Genomic DNA, 23,348 nt, shown 5'->3' with positions numbered 1-23,348 from the left:
TGGTTTAGTCGGTTTGACTAAAATCACCGCTTTAATTCGTCGATTCGCTAAGAGAAAATATCACTTTCAAACTTTTTTCAACAATCCAAATTATTCTAAAACAAAGAAACATGGAAGAATCATCATCATCCATTTGCTCATTCATTTTAAAAATGTGAACAGAAACCATTTTGCACAACTTAAAAAGAATTTTCGGAATATTTTTGATCGAAAACTCACTCAAACTCTGTTTACGTATTGAAAAAGAAAAGAAATCTCTACACATTTATGTGGAAATTTTGTGTTTATTATCATATCTAGAGAAAGCATCAAATTTAAGTTGAAATCACTCGTAAATCAAAGAATATTGAATATTTATAGAAAATTCACTATTACAATAATAAGCCTAATAATATTATAAAAAAAATCCATTGGCATTGATTGTAATCGACAACCGGCATCAAGTGAGTGTGTGTTTTATTTATTTGTTTCAGTGGCAATTGCATGCAGACAGAATGCCTCATTCCGATTATCCCAATGGAAGCGGTCGAGTCAATTAATTTTTGATTGATGCAATCTAACCTAACTCTCTTTCTCTCTGCTGCCGTCGATGATTATCAATCAATTTAAGCGGTTTGTAGCATTGTCCTAAGTGGCGTTCGACTACGTTTCCAATTCTGGACCGCTTGTCGTTTTTTCATTTTCAATTCCAAATATTTTTCATACCATTCGTTATGTGTGCGTATTTCCTTTTCATTTTTGTCTAATAGAAACATTGTTCAAATTCCCATTTCATTAGATTTTTCTAAATAAAAAAATTTTCTCTATAGAAAAGTTGTTCTTACCCACAAGAAATGCCTGAAATGCCGCACATATTTGTTCGATGCTATTGTTATGTTTATTTTTGAGTTTGACGAATAGCAAATGTTCTTCTTGAATCCAGCCGCCAGTGTGACCGTTGTGCTCTTTCAAATATCTATCAAATCGCCGTACATCGTCCGAATCGGTTTTATCGATTGGTGCCGATTGGACTCGTCGCATGTTCAATGTACTGATTTTATTTTTTATTGTTGGCATTTTTTCCAATAAATCCAAATTGCTCATCAACGGCAAGAGTTCGCTTTCAATGTTGCAATATTCCATTTTGAGTTGTTTCAATTGGTCCAAATTTTTGGCATCAAGTTCACGCTGTTGCTGATCAATGACTTCGATACGTTCACGATATTGCTTCGTATTAAACTTACATAAACTGGCCACATTCAGCATTTCACAGCGAAAATCGTTCACCATATCATGCAAACGGAATGCATCATGTTTTAGTTTGTCGGTGAGTGCTGATGTATTCAAATCTTGTTCGATTTTCAAATATTCCAAATCGTTCAATTCACTCGCCTCAGACGGAGTATGACTAACGGGCTTCAAAGATGCTTGGGTTGCTTCCAAATATTTCTGCTGAGTTTTCAACTTGGTTAACTCGATGAGCAAGTGGGTTGCATTTGGTTTTTTATCGGTTCGCTGCATTCTTCGGTATGAGAATGTGATTTGTTTTACTGGAATAACACATTTTATTCGTTTTTTTTTTTATTACAAACTCAGTTGGTTTAAATTTCCCTTGCACAATAAATTGAATTGAGTTTTGGTGAACAGCAGAAAAAAAAACAAGTTATGAACTTCGTTTACTTTGATTGAGCGTACGTATTGTTGCTAAGGACGCTGGCTGCTTGCCAACCGTGTTCATTTATCATGGTAACCGTTTCATGCATCGAAGCAAAGCGACCGCTTTTATGACTCGACTTGTTCCGTCGGAGACAATGTGACACCCACCAAATATGTTTATCAGCAATCAATTTGATTGGAAGCATGACAAATGTATCCTGAACTGTCACTATCAGGTCAATTAATCAAAATTTCATTCATTACATCTGCGCTGTATCCCACCGTAGCAACTCATGCCGAAGCATGTTGGTACAAAGAAGCAAATGAGACAACATATTGAAATACGAAGACAAGAAAATGCATCAGAAGAAACTAGGAAATTCAAGAATGAATGAATGAATAAATTAAATTGAAATCAGTTGGAAACGATCAGAATGAGCACAGCAACAACAGACTAGAAGTATATCAAAATAAAGCCGTTCACAGAAGGAATGCTATAATTCAACCGTCTCCACTGACTGCTCCACATAATGAGTCAGTTTTGAGGTTGAACCAATCGAACACCATCAAAATTGAGAGAAATTTCGTTTACACTCAATTGCCTTTTCTGAAGAAATGTAAACAAAGTGAAATAGAAGGTTTTTCCACCGAAACTGGCACATTCATTGCCTTCTAATCATTCAATGTCATAATTCATCGTATCAATACGAAGAAGGAGAATTGAAAGAATTGTTTTATGCACCCAATTATATTCTATTCGCCTTTCTTTTTGTTCTGCCGATGACAACTGAAGATTTATATGGTCACGGTTTGGAATGACATTCAAATGAATGACGGCAAATAAATTGGAGTGTATGTTATAGAATACTTCGTTTATTTAATGTTTGCATATCCGTTGTGGCCGTTTAATCAGTGTGTGCTACAAAAATGAACAAATTTCATTGTAGTTGTCAAGGTAAATTTATACAGTTTATCAATATGTATGCATTCAATATAAATTTTTTGTTCAAAATGTGCAAAAATGAATTTGCGAGAAATTTTCTACATTCATTTGAATCTGGAACATAAAGATGTTTTCCGTACATTGTGCTCATTGTCTCTCTTCATGGAATTGTGGCAGACTGCAATCTGCAGTCTGTTTTTTATTTGAATAACATTCAATTTGATAAAACGAAATCACAATTTGCACAGCCTACATTAGAAATTGTATAAAATGACCGACTCAATTCTGATTTTGATTGAGTTGTTGATACATTAATCGAAAATTTACAAATGCTTACTATTCTTTTTTATACAATGTCTGTGCACTTTTGTGGTAAGATAAAATGATAACGTTTTGGTTTAAAATATTAGGTACTATGCAAAAAAATAACTTTTTATAAGTGTTAAGCCGATTTGGATTTCTTTAATTTAATCATGTTGAACAGAATGTTTATTTTTTTACATCTAAATATAAATCAGTTATGCTAGAATATAAATGTAATGTTTTTTGAAAGTGATTTGTCATTGTCTAATTAAAAGTGTTTACCTTGAATTTTGTAATAGACGTGCATGGCCCACAAGAATTTTGGTGAGTGTTCGAAATGGAGTATTACACCAATAGCACCGGATATCCTAAGTTATGGTTATAATCCGTATTGGGATGCAGAAACGCAAAGTTTGTACTTGGTCGATTATTTGGGGAATCGAGAGCAATTGTTTTATCGTTATGATTACGCACAGAATCGGTTGTATAGTGCCACCCTCGCAGGTGGATTGATTAATCCAACATTCGCCTTACCAATGATTGGACACAATGAATTGGCCGCTAGCAATGACAAACGAATTGTGGTGATTAACTGGGATGGTGTATCACCGACTGCGACAACCGTTCGTAACATAACGGCCATCGAGCAAAATCCCATTTACGCGTCAAACCATCTTGATATTGGGGGAATCGATCCAGAGGGGAGACTCGTAACTGGAACATATCGAACAGTCGGCTGTGTTCGAACATCAGACGTAAACGGTACGGTCTACGTATTCCGACAAAATGGTGACATTGTACCACTTATTCAAAATTTAGACACTGTCGCTGGTTTTGCATGGAATAAAAGAAAAAAACTATTCTATTTCTTTGACTCCTGTACATACACCATTTTTGAATACAAATGGTCACCAGAAACTGGCGAGATAAGTAAGAATCGAAAGAAGATAACATATCTTAATTATAAAGTTGATGCAGTTTTTTGTGTTTTAAATTCTGTTATAAAATTTTAGGAGATCCACGTCCAGTATATACATTTCCAGCAACAAAAACATACGCTATATTGGGAATGGATATTAGTTGTAATGGTAACTTATTTGTGGGCTTATACCTGGGATTTGAAGTTGTCGAAATAGATCCAAAGTATGTGTGACCATCCAATTTTTGAATTGATGTATTCAGTCACAATGATGGAATTTTTCCGCTCATAAAAACAATATTATATTTTCTTCAATTACAGAACTGGACGTGTTGTAAATATTATACTTTTGCCTGTCGATAGTATTACCGGTGTTGCCTTCGGCGGTCCGAAAATGAAAACTTTATTTGTGACAACTTCACGATCCATCAATTTCAATTACTTTGATGTTACAATACCGGTTGGTATCCCTTCGAACAACACTATGGCCGGACAAATATTTATGGTAAACGGTTTAAACACTAGAGGTTGTCCTGGAAAAAGAATAAAAAGCACTCTGTAAACGTTACAATATTTTGAATGTTTAAAATTAAAACGAAAGAAATATTTTCTCAATTTTATTTGAATTAAATTTGTGTCTGTCCATTTGACAACTTCAAAATTACTATGACTTTTGAACCTTAACTTGTTTTGGTGATTGAAACACTGAAGAAAAAGTGAAAGAGAGAGAGAGAGATATGTGAAAAAAAGTATGAAACTAAAACGAGTGGGTTGGCTCACATAAATCGAAATATCAAAATAAGCAGAGCAGCAGCGTGTTGAATTTGGAGCATGAAACAAACGATGAAAACTCTACCATCTCCACTGAACGCTCCATATGATGTCTTGAGTTGAAACTATCGAATTCCATTCACATTGAGGGGAAGCTTATTAATTTGCACTCAGTTGCAGCTACTGAGTTGCTCTTTGAAGAAATGTAAACTGATTGAATGAAAGGGTTTTGTGGTGGAACTGGCATTTTTGTCATTGCCTCTAAATCACTCAACGTCATAATTCATCTTCTTTCTTAAATGCTAATAACTATACCTTTACTTTTCTATTTACTTTTCATTTGACAGCGGCAATTAAAAAACTATTGTGATTTCATAATGGCCACAATATTCCTAGAACTGCATTTGGGTATGGACAAGAAAATAAACTGAACTGGTTATGGAGCAGACTGCTCCGAATAGTTCGTTAAATTATTGCTTGCATTTCCATTGCAGCCATTTTATCGTTGCCATTGTCGTCGTGTACGATAAACACGAGTAAACTTAGGTAGTATAGGAATTAGCACAGCAAGGTAAAAAATAATTGGATTTGCTTTCGGACGACGAATTGCATGTTGCATGAAACATGAAAAAAAAAATGGCAGTAACAAGTGGCAAATATTTGCTATAAATTGCTGGATGGCGAGAGCTGTAGCAAGTGAATTGGCTGGCGGTAGTTGCAATTTGCAATGTATTTTTGTACTTCATTTTAATTTGAAGTGAAATGGTTGCCAACACAAAAGTTCCATGAAGGGAAGAGCATTGTGTACAAAGCATGAATCAAGTGCATCTTTAAGTTTATGGGATTCAAAGAGATTTCAATTTACTTTATTCAATTCGCAATTGTACTCATGTAATGAAATGATGCTCCTTTACTGTGCAATCGACTACACTTCGTGGGAGGCGAAACATACCATTCGAATGCGTTGTGTGAGAGTGTCTTACTGCAAGACTCTTACATAATAGGCCAGTATAAATCTGGGCAGTAAATTGTGGTCCTCTCAAAAGTATTAAGGTTGATTGATCAAAGTGGTAATTTGCAGTTATGGTTAAAGCGCATTTCGAACCCTTTGATCTGTGAATGAAAATTTTCGATAAGCCACAGCATGAATTTTAACGGAACCCTTAAATTATTAAAATGCCACCACCAAATGAAAGGTCTTACAATGATGCAATGAAATGATCGCTTGATTACAATGTACTTCATTCAGTAAATTCATTGAAGCGTTGAAATATTCATGCGAATAATTAATTGCAACTTTATCAAATAATTAAGCATTTTCTACCGAAAATGTTGCGCATTACTTGTCTTTGAATTTGCATTAGCAGATATAACCTCGACGCTTTATTATGTTGTAAAATTAGAAACGGCCGCAAATCCTGCGTATAAAGCAGTGCACAAGTGGTGTTGTGCTCGGATTACATGCAAGTTAAGACCATTCGAAACGGTTGAACACCTTTGCAGTGCTACGCATTACGCTGTACAAGATTGGATAATTGAGTGGCGTCTGTGAGATAAATAAGTACGTATAAATATTTAAGTACGGTATAACTAACTCAACGACTGACAAAATAATTCCATCGGACGAGAAAGTGGTGTGTATCACTAGTGCAAAATGTGAGTGTATATGTATAAAATGGAATTGAGTTCGTGTACACTGTTTGCACCGTTTCAGCTGACTGAGATTAGAGCTCAACTTGAACTTGAACCCATCGAGTAGAAAAACTCTAAATTGCTGATTGAAGCAAACCCATTTTTTGTCGCTTCAAGCAACGCACGAGTGAAAAGTGGCTGTTCTGTGCATTTCATATCAAGTAGGCTTGACAAAAGGGATAAAAATCAATAGCAGCGGAATGTTTCTACGCGACACACGGTCATAAATGGAGTCGAAAGCTATGCAAAAATGGGTGCTTTGTGTCAATGAATTCAGAGTTTGATGAATTAATACGTTGGAAATCCAACTGCCTGCTCGCCCTGCCTGCCTGCCTGCCTGAACTCGAGTTTTTTGTTCCCCATTGTTTTTCTCTGTCAAAAATTCCCGTTGTTTTTGTCTATAATTTATACACTCCAAGTGTCACGTGGAGCTTCTTAGAAAGACGCGCGTGCACATGCCGACACATCGAAAAAAAAATAGAATGGATATTTAAGCAAAAATGCTCAGACTATTAGCATAATACAGTGCATTTCGAATTCAACAATCGACTACAGTTCGTTGTTCTTCTTCACAGTGTGTCCTCTTTGCATGTGTATTTCTTTAATTCATTTGGGGTTTCTGTTTGCACGCCATCCTTTTGCCAGGCTCCTCCGGTTGTTGTTTTTTTTCTTCTCGTTCGCATCCTTGGTTCGGCAAACATTGGAAAGTGTTTTATTGTCTGTGTGCCGAATGTCTCTTGAGCTGAAAACGGTATGGCATATAAAGCAGACGCCAAGATATTCAAATTTTGAATGGAACGAACCAATGAACGAAATGCCATCGAACGACACATTGCAGCATTCCAAATGAACGGGCGCATCTCTCACACACAACTCGCATTGTGTTCTGTCTTCTTCTCCTTTTAATATCATTAAAATTATGTGGGTAATTTGTACATTGTTCGGTTTTACATATTCCGTTATGCTATGAATATGTTTTTTTTTGTCGATGGTTTGAGCCCAATGTTTGTGATCAGCGAACAAATTTTAATAAAATGTATGGAAATTATGGTGTACCATATCAAGCGACAATATTTGATTTTATGCCGACACTGTCACATTCCATTTGATTGCAAACTTTCGTTCAAGAGCGTATTAACATTTTCATGTCGGAATTTAATCAAACCGAAACGAAGACTGATCTACAAAGTCCATCGTAAAATAGAAAAAAATAACACGCTGGAATCACACGAAGAATAAACATAAAACCGACGGCAATTTGAATCATTTGTATTCAAATGGAGTACTTGGACTTACACAGCACAGACTTTTAACGATAATCATAACGGTGGCAATCGGTAGCGCTTTTGAATTGATTAACCAACCAAAGGAGCCAATGCCAATATAACCATTAGTGTAATCCACCTGCATGATTGACTGCAGGCGGTGTAATTTGCAACAATTTTACATTTTATACTCGATGTGCTCTGCTTGCGCGCGGTGTTCGCAAATTCTGCCGCTTTTTATGGCTTAAAGTGTCCTTCATAGCGAGCGTCTTTTTATGCCAAAGCCATTGCGTCGTAAAATTCGGCGGTGAGAGAAAGTGTTCGCTGAAATGTGTGTTCAGTGGGCAAATACATACTTGAAATTGACGTCAATTCGTGTCTGTCAAAAGCAAACATTGCAGGTGTGGATTGAAGACCGTCATCGAAGCTCAAAATACGACTTTCTTAAATAAATGTAGAAATTACACACCATACCTCCCTTCTTTCACTATACCTTTTGGGATTTTGTAGCATGTTAAACTCTTCTATTTTCAACATTGATGATGATAGAAGCTGATGCCTCCATTCATGTACAGCTCGCAGCCTTTAACTATCTAACTTGATTTAATAAACGACTCATAAATTTTATCGACTAGATTTTTAGTGGAGAGTGATAAAACAAACATAATTTTCTCGCATTTTTAGCAGACGCGCGTATCGTCATCTTTCCATGCAAGATTCAAGATGGATGTAGATTTAATCATTAATAATTACACCTATATATCTTTTAACGAGTTTTCATCATCAGCAACAACGTCACCGATCCACATCGATCAGGAAACGAAGATAAGGCGCAACAAAGTTTATGTGAAATTAACACATTTCACAAAATAAATGGCATCGTAAAGAATATACCATACTCTTACGCTCGCAAGTGAGATGAAATGGATGGATGGATACAATGCGTTTTTTTAAAAACATTTATCGTCGACTAATTGGTGCTTCTTGAAACCGCTTCTAATTCATTTAGTGGGTTCATCTGGTGTGAAATATGAGCATAAGCCCAATAAAATGTTTAAGTAATCGATTTCGGTGGATATTTATGGTTTTTCTAATATCATTATAGAGGCCAGTAAGTGGGATCATTTTGTAATTTGGTTTACGTCTTTTTGATTCCTACACCGAATGGGGTCACACTGACAAAACCCAACGGATATTCTGAGTGAGATGTGTGTTGCCCTTTTCTTCGCCTTCATGAAGATTATTTTCTTCGAGCATTTTCACAAGTTAGCATTATTTATGTGTCTGTCCTTTTTAAGGTACGCATCGATTAAGGACTTACTTTATTCTTCGGTATATAACGACTCAGCACGGGGCACGGCTCAAATAAAATGCCAAAGCAAATTCATTGAGACACCATGGCATGAATCCGGCCGAATCGTGTTTAGAGTGAATTGTATTAAATGGTTATTGCATCAAACGAGGATTTTCACGACACAAAGATTTCTACCACATACACACCGATTTTGGGCATGCTGTTGAACATAATATACACAGTCTTTGAAATGCGTGAGCATCGCGCAAGGATAAAAGAGAAAGTGTGCGGGACACCAACGAAACACAGTTTTAATGGCATCTCCCATCATAATTCTGTCATTGAGTACAATTCATGGCACCATTGTTTGACCCAGATCACATGTGAACCCACCTTTTCACCTTCCCATATTGGATTTCCACACTGAGTTTTATAAGATATTTATATATTGTCTATTGATGTTTTTGTCATGATACTCACAGGACTTTCAATAGCAAAATCCCATAACTCAATTTTCAAAGGGCTACAGGCGCTATATATATCGATGTCAAACGAAATAGTCTAGGCGGAATTAATAGAATCTTTATATTTAAATTATATGGATACATTTCGAACAAAAGGATAATATCCTATAAAGACATCACAATGAAGCTGTCATCTTTATTGACATTGAATACGTATTCTCGATATTATTAAACGATTTGCAACAATTTTTATATGTCATTGTCATGGTTCAATTATTCTGCTTCAATATAGTTTGCACATGTTAGACATGATCGCTTGCTTATTAATCCGATTATAGATGAAGATATATTTTTAGTTTGAAAACCCTTAACAAACATATTTGATAAGTATTGCGTTTCAATTATAAATTCCATTTTCAGAAAATAGCATTTGAATATTCTTTTAAATCTTTGTAACTAGCAACCAAGAAAACTGGATAATTGACAGGACATAAAACAACCATCAGAAGATTTTTATTTTCCAGAAAATAAACAGATTCAGAGAAAACCGAATCCATAAGCGTTTACATAATAATCATCGAAGTAATGGATAATAATCGATGTTGGAAGATTTGAAGTAATAATCTAAAATGTCGGAAGACTGTTCAGAATCAAAGTGCATAACCATGGCACGTGTCACTTCATGCAGCCATTATTACTGCACGAGTTTGATTTCATGTGAATATTGATGTGCTTTCCGCATCTCATTTTTCAACGAAAAGTGGAAATCGGTATCATTTACGTAGTAGTTCTCGGTCTTTGCATCGTGACCTGTGAATGCATATTTATGCAGTTGAAAAATTTTCAATCAAATTATAGCTCACAGTGTGCGCCTTTGACAGGAAATCGATGGAATAGCGCAAGTTTTGTGTCGACAAAAAAAAACCGTACACAGCAAATTAAATGAAACACGAAATAAAAACTAAAATGTTGCAGCAGCGATAAAAGCTGACTTGAATTCAATTAAAATGGCTTATACGCCTCGCCAAACACACATGTGAACGAAAACGTGCCGAGAGCAAGAGAGAATGAGTGTGAGAAAGTGAGAGGGCAAAACTAAACCAGCAAGAGTCAGAGCTCGCATGAAAATGCTACAACGATACTAATGGCATTGGAATTGAATGTGAGTGCTGCGACAATACGCAAAGATTAGCTTTTAATTTATGTGCAATGGGTACGGTGCGGATTTATGGAGCGAAAGCAAATTCTTCATGCCTTACATACTATAATATGATTGCATCGATAACCTCATTTTCCGCATAAATTCCAGAGGAAAAAAAATAAGGACGCAAATACACACGATAAATCCTCCACATTCAAAATTGGTGGAGACTAGTTGGAAAATCAGTAGTAACGGATAATTCAATGGTTTCTGCTTAGTTGAAGTTAATAGCAGTAATGGTAACAGAAATCATGTACTTTTGCACCACAAAGCACAATGTGAAGAGTGGGAGAGGGAACGACAGAGATTGGAAGCATTATAATATAATTTCAAGGGAGAATCCCATTGTTCGTACCTTTACCTCAATCGGAAATGGCATCGTTAGTGCTAATCCACAAAGCATAGGGGCAGTGGGGGCGAATCGTTCCACTGGCGACATCTCGCGACTGGCAGCAAAATATGTCAAAATGAAATATATCGTAGATCTGTCATATTATCCCGCATATTTCGTTAGTTGAGACTCGTAGTTTTCATTCACACACAAACGGGAAAATTGAAAAATGTGTTTTCGGCACATGCTGTTATGACATTTTGTGACTTCGGGATTTCAAATAACTACAATAATTTTTTTTATCTTTTTTACAGCTAATGTCGAGTACTTCCGTGGAAATACAAAATTTTGGTTTTTTTATTGAATATTTTGTGATATCGCCTTTGGCAATCGAACATATACCTGGGGGCGAATCGTTCCAAATGAACGTTCGACCCCGAATTGGAGCTGAAGTAAAGGTTATATCAAGTTGAAATATTCAAAATGCATAAATATGCCAAAAACCCATCATTTCATCCCTTAAAGCTAAAAGCTTTCATAATTCACCCACCTAACCAGTTGATATGCTCAAAATTTGTATTTGGTGAGTTTTTAGGATGCCCTATCGAACACGAATAGGCATTTAGGATTTGTGAATTGATAGTATGGAATATTCATGGGTGGAACGATTCGCCCCCAAAAAATGGTGGTCGGAAAATTGGCCATAAAATTTTCCGAGCACGTTGCACAACATAAGTGTTTTATATCAAACATATTAAGTTGTTCAAAATGCCTAACCGGGACGAAGATATTTGGATTTGAAAAAAAGTGGAACGATTCGCCTCCACTTCCCCTATTTAGTAGTTGTTCATGAATCGACAACCAATTAGTCGTGCAGTGTTCCAATGTGATTGCATTTCAAACATGTGATTTTCCAGATGATTTGCAAATTGATGTAATCACCTGATTTACATTTAAATTGTCAATCATAATTTTACGTAACGGTTCGGTTCGATTTTGTTCTGTTCTGTTCTGTTCTGTTCTGTTCTGTTCTGTTTGAATGTCATGTATTCCAAAGGGAATTCCAATGTCATTTGCATTTTCATCAAAATGCACCGTATTGCTGTCGTATTGCGCAGAATTTAATTTTTAATCTTCATGTTTAGTGATTAAGGAAATTTTTGACAATAGAACGATTTGATGGTATATGAACAGGCGAATTTGCGCTGTTGAATTGTTTCGGGTGTCGTTACCATCAGCTAACGCTAGCGTCAAAATGAATGCTCGTCGAGCATTGCTCGACTATATTTTTGAGCGGTTGTTATTGTTATTTTATATCGAAACAATAATGTTTGAATGAGACAAACACAATTTTCGTTGTTTGCTGATGTTCTCTTATCAACATCAAAATTGACCTAGATTTTTTGGTATTTTGCTGACAGGAGAAAATGCGCCACACTAACGTTATCTATTCAAAATGTTCACAATACAAAAGTGACTCCGTTTATTCTCTTATATACCCCTCCAGTGTTCACGCGCTTCGCAAGCGTTGATTTTATCTGGAGCTAGCAGTTAAGTGATCTATTCCATTTGCACACTGAAACGATGTGCCGAACAGGCTGTGAAGTATTTTATAGGCAAACAATGCTGAATCACTGAACGCATTCTTCCAATCTGTGTGTCGGAGTTGATTCAAATCAGAATCCCGGTTATTCCAATTCGAATTTATGGAGGAGCACTTTTACATTTCGAACTGAGTAAATAAAAGACACGAGCTAGAAGAGAAAACAAGACGAAAAAGAAGGAAAAAAAGAAATAGAAAAAGAAGTTTGTACACGAATCACAATCTCTCCATATGCGCGTTCTTGACACTTACATCCGTTACATGGCTACCAGAGGTACAGCCACAGCATTATATTCACATGATCAAGCGAAAAAGCAAGAAATGTAAATTCCTAATATAAACACATAAACAAAGAGCTTATTATCCTGATTTCTCGTCGCTCTCGATACACAAACACATCACAACGTCTGAACTAAGTGGAATGAATGAAGAGCATTCGCTTTCACTTCTTTTCGATGGCACATCACTTACATCATCCAACTTGTTGTTCATTCACCACATTGACGTACATTTAAAATCTGCACTGTGTGTGTGTGTGTGTATGTTTGCAGGAAGAAGAGATACGCATCATTCGGCAACGATTTAGTACGAATAGTGTGAATGTGATCCCTTGTAAAACTGATTGCAATTGATTATTATCATCTTGTGGATGTGATGCCTTGCGTGTGTTTGTTATGAGCACATTGGCACAGTTTCCGTTGTTGTTGTTTCTTCTTCCGATGCTTTCTCGCTCCTTGGAATCCTATAAAATAGTGATACTTGCGGTTAATACTATACAATATCCTTATTTATATCACACTTTTGTATGTGTGACGCGCGCTTCGTGTTTATTCTTCACCACGAATTTGACTTGAGACCATCTGCATGATAATACAGTGTGTTGAATTAGTTTTCAGCTCTCGATAGCCTGACTCAATGTAATTTTTTCATGTCAAACGTGACAGCTTACTATTCATTGCAATTTTCATTGCGGACTTTCAACTTCTTGATGGCTGTTGTGGCGATGAGGACGAGGACGATGACGACGACTTCAAATAACTATATAAACACAATCTTTACACAGTAAATCGAATAGCAGCTGTTTTTATTTGCGTTGAAAAGAAAAACATACACATTTTTGTGCGATGAAAGAAAGCGCGTGGGAAAAAAAAAACAAAAAAACTACAGTGAACTCTTAGATTGAGTGAAAATATTGGGATACTGAGAAAAATTATTTTCAATATTGACAATGAGTTTGGGATCAAGAGAGTATACACTTCCGTCGAACCGACTCAAGGAAGTTGCTATGATGAAAAAGCGAGAAAAGTTCCAAAAACAAAAAGCTGTGTGCTGAGGCAAAACATCGTACAGGAAATTAATAATGAAAATGTTTTGAGGGCCTAGACAACGTGTGCTCAGTGTGTATTACTTAACATATTATTGATGTTCCGCATCAAGAAATATGATTACCACTTGTCAGGTCGATGTTCTTCAAAGAGAACAAAAAAGCCGCCATTTCATAATATTGTATGAGCCAAACCGGAAGTGGTTTGTTAGAAAGAACAAAAAAAGATAGAATAAAGTAAAAATTATGCAATCGGAATCATTGAAGTTATCTTGATATCGCCTTGAGCGAAGGCAGAGGGAAAGAGCTGACTTGTTTATCTCAAGAGGAAGGGTTTTTTAGGAACATGCTAATCAGTAGAAGCATCAATGTTGAGATGAAATCATAAATACCGAACGTATACCGATTTATATTCGAATGAATGGTTTCGTGTGTGCTGGTGTCATTTTCCCTTTGTTTGACGAAAATTGTGCGATTCTCGGAATTGGAATATACCTTATGAAAATTCTCAACTACGTTGCTAAGCTAGGTTTCATATGTGGAGCATACATCTGTGCATGTCGGAATTGTACACGAATGCTTTTTACTGATAATCTTTTCATTTTGATCCTATCGATGATAAACGCAAACCAAAATTCCCTGGCTGGCAATTTCTTTAACCGAATTCCCACACAAACATCCGTTTGTACGTTGCGCCCGAGAATTGATTCTGATTGATAGTAGTGGGGAAAAAAAAGAACTGAAACCCATTGAATAATTTGCATCCGAGCATATCATATGCCATATATGTATTTCCATCTAATGTGGATGCAAATCCAAGTGTGAGGAATCCAAACTAAAAGACCAATCTGACTCAATTGAGGAAATCATATCGGTTGAAACGATCTCACACAACAATATTGCCGTACGTTGGATTTCAATTCAAAAAATACCCGACTTACCATTGCTATGGCAACGAATATGGTTCACTCGGTTTAGACACATTAGGTTAATGTACGTGATTGTATAAAAATGTAATTATTTTCTTCTTACCTTTTTTTGGCGTAGCCCAAATGCTTCAGCCGCGTTTGTATGGAATGTGAATTTTTTTCGGTGGAATGAACTTAAACTTGATGACAAGGCAACTGGAGCAATTCACCGTACTCACTGCAATTTGGTGCTAGAGATCTGCCTTTGATTTGACGCTGACATAACAATTTACGAGATTGCCTGAATGCAGACGCATTCAAATTGAAATGACAACGGAAACACAGATGGAGAAAAAAACTGTCCAAAGCACAAACGAATCATGGCGTTTTTTTCTCTCTTTTTTATGCTCCATTCGAAGGAATTCATTGCAATGGAAATGCGTAGCATGAATTCTTTTTCTAATTTTACTAAAATTGGCATTTATCGTACTCTTCTGGCGGAACGGTTTATATTCCTCTTTATTCGATGTCTTTTTTTCTTCTTAAAATTCCGATGCCTCACCAATTTTCAGCGACAAACGCACTACCGCAGAAAATTAAATTGGAAAAGTCGAGGTGTTTACGTTTATTTCCCTTGTTCTATTCATACCCGAACCAAAAACCATTTTACCTATCACCCCCGTACACATGCCAAACGTATAAAATACGTGTGAAAAAAATGATCATCGTCGGCAGCCAGCAAAAAAAAATAACCCAACTTCTTCTGTTTATTGTTCGGAATAAAATTCAAATCAAAAATTAATTATGCGTGGTGTTGGAATTTCGGTAAAATTTATAACATCTAGACGACAAAATTTCGGCGTGAAAAATGCAAAACATTGACACAAAACGCAATAATAACACGGCCACTTCTCTTCATCGTGTTTGTCTCGTTCAAAGTTCGTCATCCCAAGAGAGCTGCTTGCTTGTTCTCATAATCATTTTTGCTTCTCTGTTTTCTCGTCGCTGACTTTTGGCTGCATACAAGAACGTGGCTTTGAAAATCGATACTCAGTTTTCCAGTGGAAAAGGAGCACTCGGTTATCTGCACATTTTTGTGTGTGGTTAAGCTCATTTCAGCAGCAGCTGCTTATGAAAACTACGAGTTGAAATCGAGAGCAGCACACACACTGCTCTTGAATTGCCCAAATGAAGTGTTTGGCACGTGGAAAATATACTGTGAAAAATCCTATTAACGATAATTAAATATTTTGATTTGCACAGATGCACGTTTAGCCCACACACACACATACAATTCAATCAATTCTCAATACGAGCAATAATCACGAATCCGTTCGCTGAATCGATGCATGTAATCAGAGGTTCTGTTTATGCTAGATTCATCGAACAAACACTTGACGACCTCAATAAGGGGTGTACTTGAGACGCATAATGCAGCTATCACTCATTTTCCACACTCTCGTACGGAGAGAGAGAGAGAGAGAGAAAAAGGTCTCACCTCGCATTACATGGTCTGAAAAGTTTTGATGATTTTCTACACCTGCGAGAGACGCCTTCAATTACGACGGTTCACAACTCATGGAAAAAAATACGTTTCTTTATTTTAAATGTGCATCGATTTTGGTGTGCGTCGAACATAAACCAATTTTTTTGTTCACTTCTTCTTTGCTTTTAATTCAGTATTCTTACCAATGAGCACAACCGAAGCGAAGAAAAAAAGTGAACCACCATGAAGATAATAAACAATGAAAATGATAACAAATTTTTATGAAAACAATTTTTTTTTTCTATTATTCATATCAATCGATGACAATTCGATTATTTAGGCCGTTACTTTTTCCAAAAATTGAATCCGAGACTCGTAAATGTCGCTCTTTCATTCGGTACGTTCAACATCAAATACGTTTCGATTTTCAACGTACGTACGAATTGATGATAGCTGTTGGGGCCTCGAGGACAACAAAATTAACGCTTTATCTGTTGTTTTACGATTTCAATCAAAAGTAAATACTGGCCCATTTCCAACGGGAATTGCGTCTCTTTCGCGATAAAAAAAATGCGACGAAATAACAACAACATGAATCGTAAATGGAAGATATTCAGCAAATGATGCTCTAGCGGCATCTATACGGTAGAGTTTGGAAATTTGATTAAATGATTTCGTCACAAGGTTTACCCAAATATTGGAAATGGTATTTGTCAAAAATGGCATTTCAAACGTCATTCATGATTCATGTTAGTGAACTTCCGATAGGGAAAAACAGAACTCTGAAAGGTTTTGGATCTGTTGAATATAATAACATTGTGCTTCACAGCGTTGAGAAAAAAGAATGTCGAAAGCATGGCATCGTAAGAAAGCTGACGCTCTTTCTCTTTTAACTGATGCTCTTCTCTTGGATCGAAGGCTATGTTGCCACCGTCGGTGTTGTGTGCGTATATATTTTCTTTTGTACGATTTTTTTTATTGCTTTGCGTTTCGTTCATATGTTTACGATGCCAAGATTTTTTGTACGTTGCCGACTTGATGTCAGAAAGCTTTGATGAAGCTATTGCAAAAGCCCATTTTCCAAATAACTGAAAACATAATCATTCATGATTACGTGTGTATGTGTATGTGTGTATTTTTTTTTTGTTCATGAATCGGTAGACCCTGAAATTGCCGCCTTTCCTACTGATGCTATTGTAACATCGACGCGGCAACTGACCGAAAGTAGATTTAAGTACCAAAACAACTGCTCTGTGCACCGCCTAGCAATTTATTGCACATAAACCGACTTACTTGGACTTTGCATGATGTCGCTCAATAAAAACGGAGCATAAATATTGAAAAAAATTGCTCACACATGGTAGCATATAAGACTCTTTGACTTTTAGATGCACTGGCTTTTGGCAGCTTTGCTACTGCTTTTCTTTTCTCTTTCTCATCGTATATTTAATGGACTAATGAAATTCCAACAACATGATACAACGATATTCTAAGACTATAACAGTTTTCACATTGGAAGCCCCTCTTTACTGCTTGATGAAATTGTCTCAAAATTGCTCTTCACTTCAACGCATTCATCGCATGTTTTATTGCATTTGTTAAATGGTTGCTAAGTGTTTTTGCCGCCTCACTATGGCTTTACTGCATTCCGGGCGACAATGTGTTGGAAATATGGAACATAGAGCGCATGACACGGTGAAGGTGATTTCTTTGTTTTTAGTTGGGGTAGGAAATGTGTCAACAAAATGTTAGAATGTTTACCAGTGGCATCCCAAAGAGTCATTATTCTAAATCTATGGGTGAGATTGAGAGTGGAGTATGTTTTTTCTTCGATTTATATTTTTGAAAAGGCGAGTATATTTTCTGATGATTCTGTTAGCGTTAAAGTAGAGTATGTTGTAGTACCGTCTAGCCTCCGTGGTCTTCATTTTTTTCGCACAACTGATAAAAGATAACAACATGGTGTCTTCGGCAAAGTTGTAGTACTCGAGGTCTTCTATAACTAAGCTGAAGACAGTTATCTCTTATCTCTTATCAGTTGCGCGCAAATCGCGCACATAAAAAAGCAAATTTTATATAGAACTTTTTTTTCTTATCATTTTTCGCGCTTTTCGCCGAAGACACCAAGTTGTTATCTCTTATCAGTTCCGTGGAAATCGTGAAAAACCGCGAAGACCCGCTAAAAACGAACATACTCGCTTTTAACCATTTTTAAGTCGACAGAAACTTGCTCTTCTCTTTCGTAACAAAGTCAATGAAACATACACTACTCTCAATCTCACCCATAGAAATGTTGGGCATTGTTTCAAGAGAGTTCGAAGACCATTAACACACCAAATGAATTTTCATCGAGATATATTCTTCTGGAGTACTCGTGGCTCCCACTTGAATGCATTAATGTGATACTGAGATTCGGATCCTTGAATGCCGAATGATAACGATATCCATCGAGTGACCGCCATGGAGGAAAAAAAGGTCGAACAGCGGCAATTTCTGAAAAATTAACAACAAAAAAACACGGACAAAACCTTTACCGTCGAAATTTCTTGTGAAAAGTAACCAGTAGATATGCTCCGCAAGTGGAATGTGCCCATAAATTAGAGCGTACAACAATGTTCATAGTTCCGGCATTGATAACAATTCGAGCTTGTTACGTTGCCATCCAAGCACCATTGATATATTTTTATACTAAATTATGTGGAAATGAAAAGCAAAATGTTGATTTATTTTCCAAAGAAACTGTTTTTTTTAATTAATTTTACTTTATCGGGGAAATCCATTTGTTTTCTTTAAAAAAAAAAAGATAATACAATAGAGTTTTTTATTTTTAGTTTTGTTAAAAACATTTAAAATGGTTGACAGTTAAGCTGCTACCTGCATCGTTTCGACGAAACGCTACCTACACATCACATTAACTAAATTGGTATGTTTTGTTGTTGATGTTGTTGTTTGTTTGTTAATCGTGCTTTCGCAATGCATTTGCTCGAAAAAGAGAATCTCACGGCTAGCGTTTGAAAATTGGTATTAATTTTTGGTTATTTGTTGTTCGGTTTGGTTTGATTTGCTTTGCTTTACTTTAGAACTATGAATCATTGGTCGGCGTTGTTGACAATGGTTTCACTGAATGCATATAATTCAAGACATTCAGTTCGGTACCACAATCGATCGGTCTTGTTCTGGAAAAGAAAGAGAGAAGAAAACGAAATTGCAAACGAAGTTCGATGGTTACAAATATGGATACCGAACAGTACAGATAGTAATTTCATTTTCAAGCAATTCCATTTCAGACAACTTAAGCACAAACAAACAAACAAAATGCCAATCAAAAATCATAATGATAAAGAAGCCGAAGAGAAAAACTATTTTACGTTTTCGGAAAATTGTGTTATTTTTTTTTACTTTGATTTTGTTCGAATTTCTATTAATAGAATGATTATAATTTTGATTCAATTCAAAATCACGATTCCAATTCGTTGGTCAAATTTTATTTTTACAATTAAAATGGCATAGATTTTCTTCTTCTTGTTTTTCATTTTTGCATTCCAATTTATATAAATGAAATTATTTTAGCAAACTAAAGTGAATTTGAATCAATTATGTTGAATCTGTGCACAACCTTTGCGTTTGAAATCGATGTACTTCGGATTCACTGAATTGTGTGGCACCATTGCCGACGATCACAGCTGCACTTGGCGCAACGCTAACACCACCGATGCTCATGCGTCGAGTCGGCCCATGGAATCGCTTGAAGCAACGGAACAAATTCAAAAATGCTTTCCGGAAACCTCGATTCATGAAGCAATATGTGATCGGATTGCAGCAACTACTTGAATACGCTAACAATTGGAAATAGGTGATTGTGGTATAGCCAAGTGTTTGGTATACAATTTGCGGATTGAATAATGCTATAGTATTTATAATATACAACGGTGTCCAACAGATGAAAAACTCCAACACAACCACAAACAACATTTGAATGACACGCTTCTTATTCTGCAGACTCTTTTCCGCATTCGTCCTGTGAAAAGAGAGAGAGAGAGAGATACATCACACACAATGGCGCTTATTAAAAACTGTGTCAAGAACGATTTGATTCTGTATGAAAAAAAAAAGTGATGAACGATGAAAAAAACAGTAGAAAAAAAAGTTCAAATAAAAAATGCAGGACAAATTGTGATATGATGAAAATGTCAAGCGTATGAAGGGGAAAAATGAGCATGGGTTTGGCTTGCATATTTAAAAAAAATGGATTCATGTTCTTGGTTAATCAAGAAACTGCAACGCAAACAAAATCCAACAACAGCAAGCAATGAGCAATAGCAGCAGTTAGGATAGCAACAACGATAACGATAAAACTGATGACGACATATTTCGGAGACAATTGACTGTAGGTATTCCCTTCATCTTTCGTTCGCAGGTGCATCTTGATCGCATTTTCCTTATTTGCTAAACTACAATGCTTTTGCGGAGTGGATGTATAATATCGCATGCATGCAAAGCGTGGTATGGCATGGCATGGCATGGTACACAAAATCCAATTATTCTGTATTAAGCAATAACCAGAAAATGTTCATTAGCGACAGGTTGCACAACAATTCCACACTGTGATATGTACACATTCACATCGCTACTCGAAACCATGACATTCCTTGAATATAATATTGCAGAGAGATATTTCCTTTTACATTGTATACACAATGTTTATCCGTGTTAAAGTAATTAAAATGATAATATTGGGTCAGCTTATCCACATTTGACGCTATTACCGTTGATATGTTAGCTGGCGTTCGGCTGCGGTTCGGATTTGAGGTCATCATCGAGTGAATAGAGTCATTTTGATTGCTTCTATAATATGATGGGCAACATTGATAAGCAAATTGCGTGCAAAAGAACATCGCAACGGTTCACTTCATTTAACGCAGTGTTAAAGGTGACTTGAGAATTCAGTTGCGTGAATTTATATCGAAATTTTCAATTAGAAAGCTTTTCTCAAGCAACGCGTATCGCATCCGCAACTAACGACTAATAATGGGCGTTGAGGGTCAAATGAACTTATTTTTATCATGCACCAATTGATTCAAATAGAAACGTTATTTTCAATTAAATATTTATTTTGCTATTTGGTCGACGCTTTTTTTTCCACTCACAACCATTCCCAGTGTCTAACGACTGTGGGGCCTGAAAAGCAAAGTGGTCATTTCAAGTTTAATGTGTGTCTTTATGGTTTCTGGAACATAAAAACATCATTCACATGAAAAGGCCCAGCGTGAAAAGTGCACCTAGCTCTCACTTACAACAATACGCGGGTGGTTTTTAGCCGTGTTTATGGTTTTACGGTTTCACTTTTGTTTAGCCAAGCAAACCCATTAACACCTGAACTATATGATGTTGCGTGCGTGTATCTGTGTGTATGTGTTTTGTGGCTGATGTGAATTTGATTTTCTTCTAGCACAATTTCGAAGTCTCGACGTCGTGATGCGTCGTCGTCGTCGTTAGCGTCATTCAAGCACCATCTCCCCATTACAAGAGCCCAATCCATAAACGGCGCCAAGCGTACACGTTTTAATTACAACGTTGAGAGGCGAACTCAAGAAAGTGTAAGAGTAAAAAGCAATATTCTTGCGAATTGACTGCACTTAAAATAGCAAGCGTGAAAGAAGAAGAAGAGAGAAAAAAATCAGTCCATGGGCAAGAGTTAGTGTGTCATTGAAATAACTTGGCTTTGCTGTTGACTTCAACTCTTCATTTCAATTCGAATTACACTCGAGATAATCTGAAGAATGAACCACGGTGACGCGACCACTCAGAACAAACCGAAAATGCAAGTCAACTGTCGGCTGAATTACAGCATTTTTGATCTTGAATTAATGTGCTTTTGAATGCAGATTAATTTAATTAAAGTGATTAAGCCACATCAAAATAAGCCGAAACAACAAAACTGAAATAAAACGATTTCTATGAATAGACACCACTTGGCGAAAAGTGAAAGTACGAAAACAGACGTAGAAAAGAGGGAAAGAAAAATTATGGTATTCGGTTGGCATTGGGAGCTTTGTGTGTGTGTGTGTGTATGTATGTGTCAAATAATGTTCCAATTTAATGAATGCGTTCGTGTGTGCGCGAGCGCGTGTGTACGAAATTTGGGTACAATCGGCATGGTTTGAATGGAAAATAAATTGAATCCAAGATAACAGTTCATTGTGTAGTGAATTACATTTTGAATGTGCTTCGAGGAATTTTTCACGAATGAATGCCTCGAAAAACCGCTCGAAATTTACGTTGGAAATATGCGTGCACCAAATACGAAATGACTTTTGAATATGAATGGAAAATAGAGAAGAAAAAGAAAGGGAGAACGAAAGATTGTGAAATCACAAAACCAACAATTATGCTTTTCGTGCCTGGCGTCTGTTGGCCCAAACAAAAAATTCAGGTCGAAATTATTCGAAATCCGATTTCGATGCGCACACAAACGAAAAGTTTCAACACACATTCACACACACACACACACACATGCGCACACAAACGAAAAGTTTTAACACACACACACACAGATTGTTGGGTTCGTGGCAATTGTGGGTTTTTATGGAAAATGCCGCAAACCTCAAAACATCTTGAAAAAGTCGAATTATGCCAATATTTCCACTGTTGGTGACATATTTTGACAGGAATATCAACGTTGGATTTCAATTCAATGTGAGTTCTTATCGAGAGTCGTTCGACAAAATTGTCTCAATCGCTTTTTTTCTGAAAATAGTAATCGCCCAAAGGGTAACCAAGTAACTTTCAATATTGCGGCCGTAGGTGCAAATGATTACATCAGATGGGATACAAGTTTTGTACTCTGTGCCAACCAAAATTCGGTTAAACTAAGCTGATTTGAATTGAAACTGTACACAAACAATTCCCTGTTACATATAATATTACTGTATGGAACTCTGCTGGAGAGCAAATGAGGCTGTGAGAATAAAAATGGAAATACAGGAATGAACATTCTGAAGCGCATCAAGAAAAAAAAAATCGCAAAAGTGAATCATGAGTTCTGAATACGCAAAAGTATACCATGAACCTCCTATGCTGTCCATGTAAATTCATGTTTCACTTTTGCATTTAAATTAAATGAATTAAATGAACTTTTGCATATTTAGAACTCATGATTCATTTTTGCAAAGAACCGTGTCCCGTTTTGTATGGAGCTTGGGCCATTTT

At 36.3% G+C, this 23,348-nt stretch overlaps 3 protein-coding genes across 3 annotated transcripts in view; 1 reads left to right on the top strand and 2 right to left on the bottom strand.

The window, feature by feature from the left end:
• Window positions 1–605: 605 nt before the first annotated feature.
• On the bottom strand, window positions 606–1,500 carry LOC129565765 (coiled-coil domain-containing protein 112-like). The gene is made up of 2 exons (XM_055440978.1): window positions 825–1,500; window positions 606–742 (listed from the first exon to the last, which is right to left on the bottom strand). The coding sequence occupies exons 1-2, from the start codon at window positions 1,498–1,500 to the stop codon at window positions 606–608; spliced, it is 813 nt and encodes a 270-aa protein (XP_055296953.1).
• Window positions 1,501–3,186: 1,686 nt separating this feature from the next.
• Window positions 3,187–4,034, top strand: LOC129565764 (putative sugar lactone lactonase YvrE). The gene is made up of 2 exons (XM_055440977.1): window positions 3,187–3,811; window positions 3,895–4,034. Exons 1-2 carry the CDS (start codon window positions 3,187–3,189, stop codon window positions 4,032–4,034), a joined length of 765 nt encoding a protein of 254 aa, XP_055296952.1.
• Window positions 4,035–18,880: 14,846 nt separating this feature from the next.
• The window catches only part of LOC129565989 (cholecystokinin receptor type A-like), a 66,610-nt gene continuing 62,142 nt past the window's right edge, over window positions 18,881–23,348 (bottom strand). The window contains exons 6-7 of the mRNA XM_055441466.1: window positions 19,756–20,157; window positions 18,881–19,315 (exon numbers count right to left, since the gene is read on the bottom strand). Of these exons, the coding sequence (XP_055297441.1) occupies window positions 19,222–19,315; window positions 19,756–20,157 (496 nt within the window). The 3' untranslated portion in view covers window positions 18,881–19,221. The remainder of the gene's footprint in view (window positions 19,316–19,755; window positions 20,158–23,348) is intronic.

This window comes from Sitodiplosis mosellana, unplaced genomic scaffold (genome assembly GCF_009176505.1).
Source record: "Sitodiplosis mosellana isolate CC-2019 unplaced genomic scaffold, AAFC_SMos_1.0 Smas_scaffold_3, whole genome shotgun sequence".
Taxonomy (NCBI): domain Eukaryota; kingdom Metazoa; phylum Arthropoda; class Insecta; order Diptera; family Cecidomyiidae; genus Sitodiplosis; species Sitodiplosis mosellana.
This window is presented reverse-complemented; position numbering and strand designations above follow the sequence as displayed.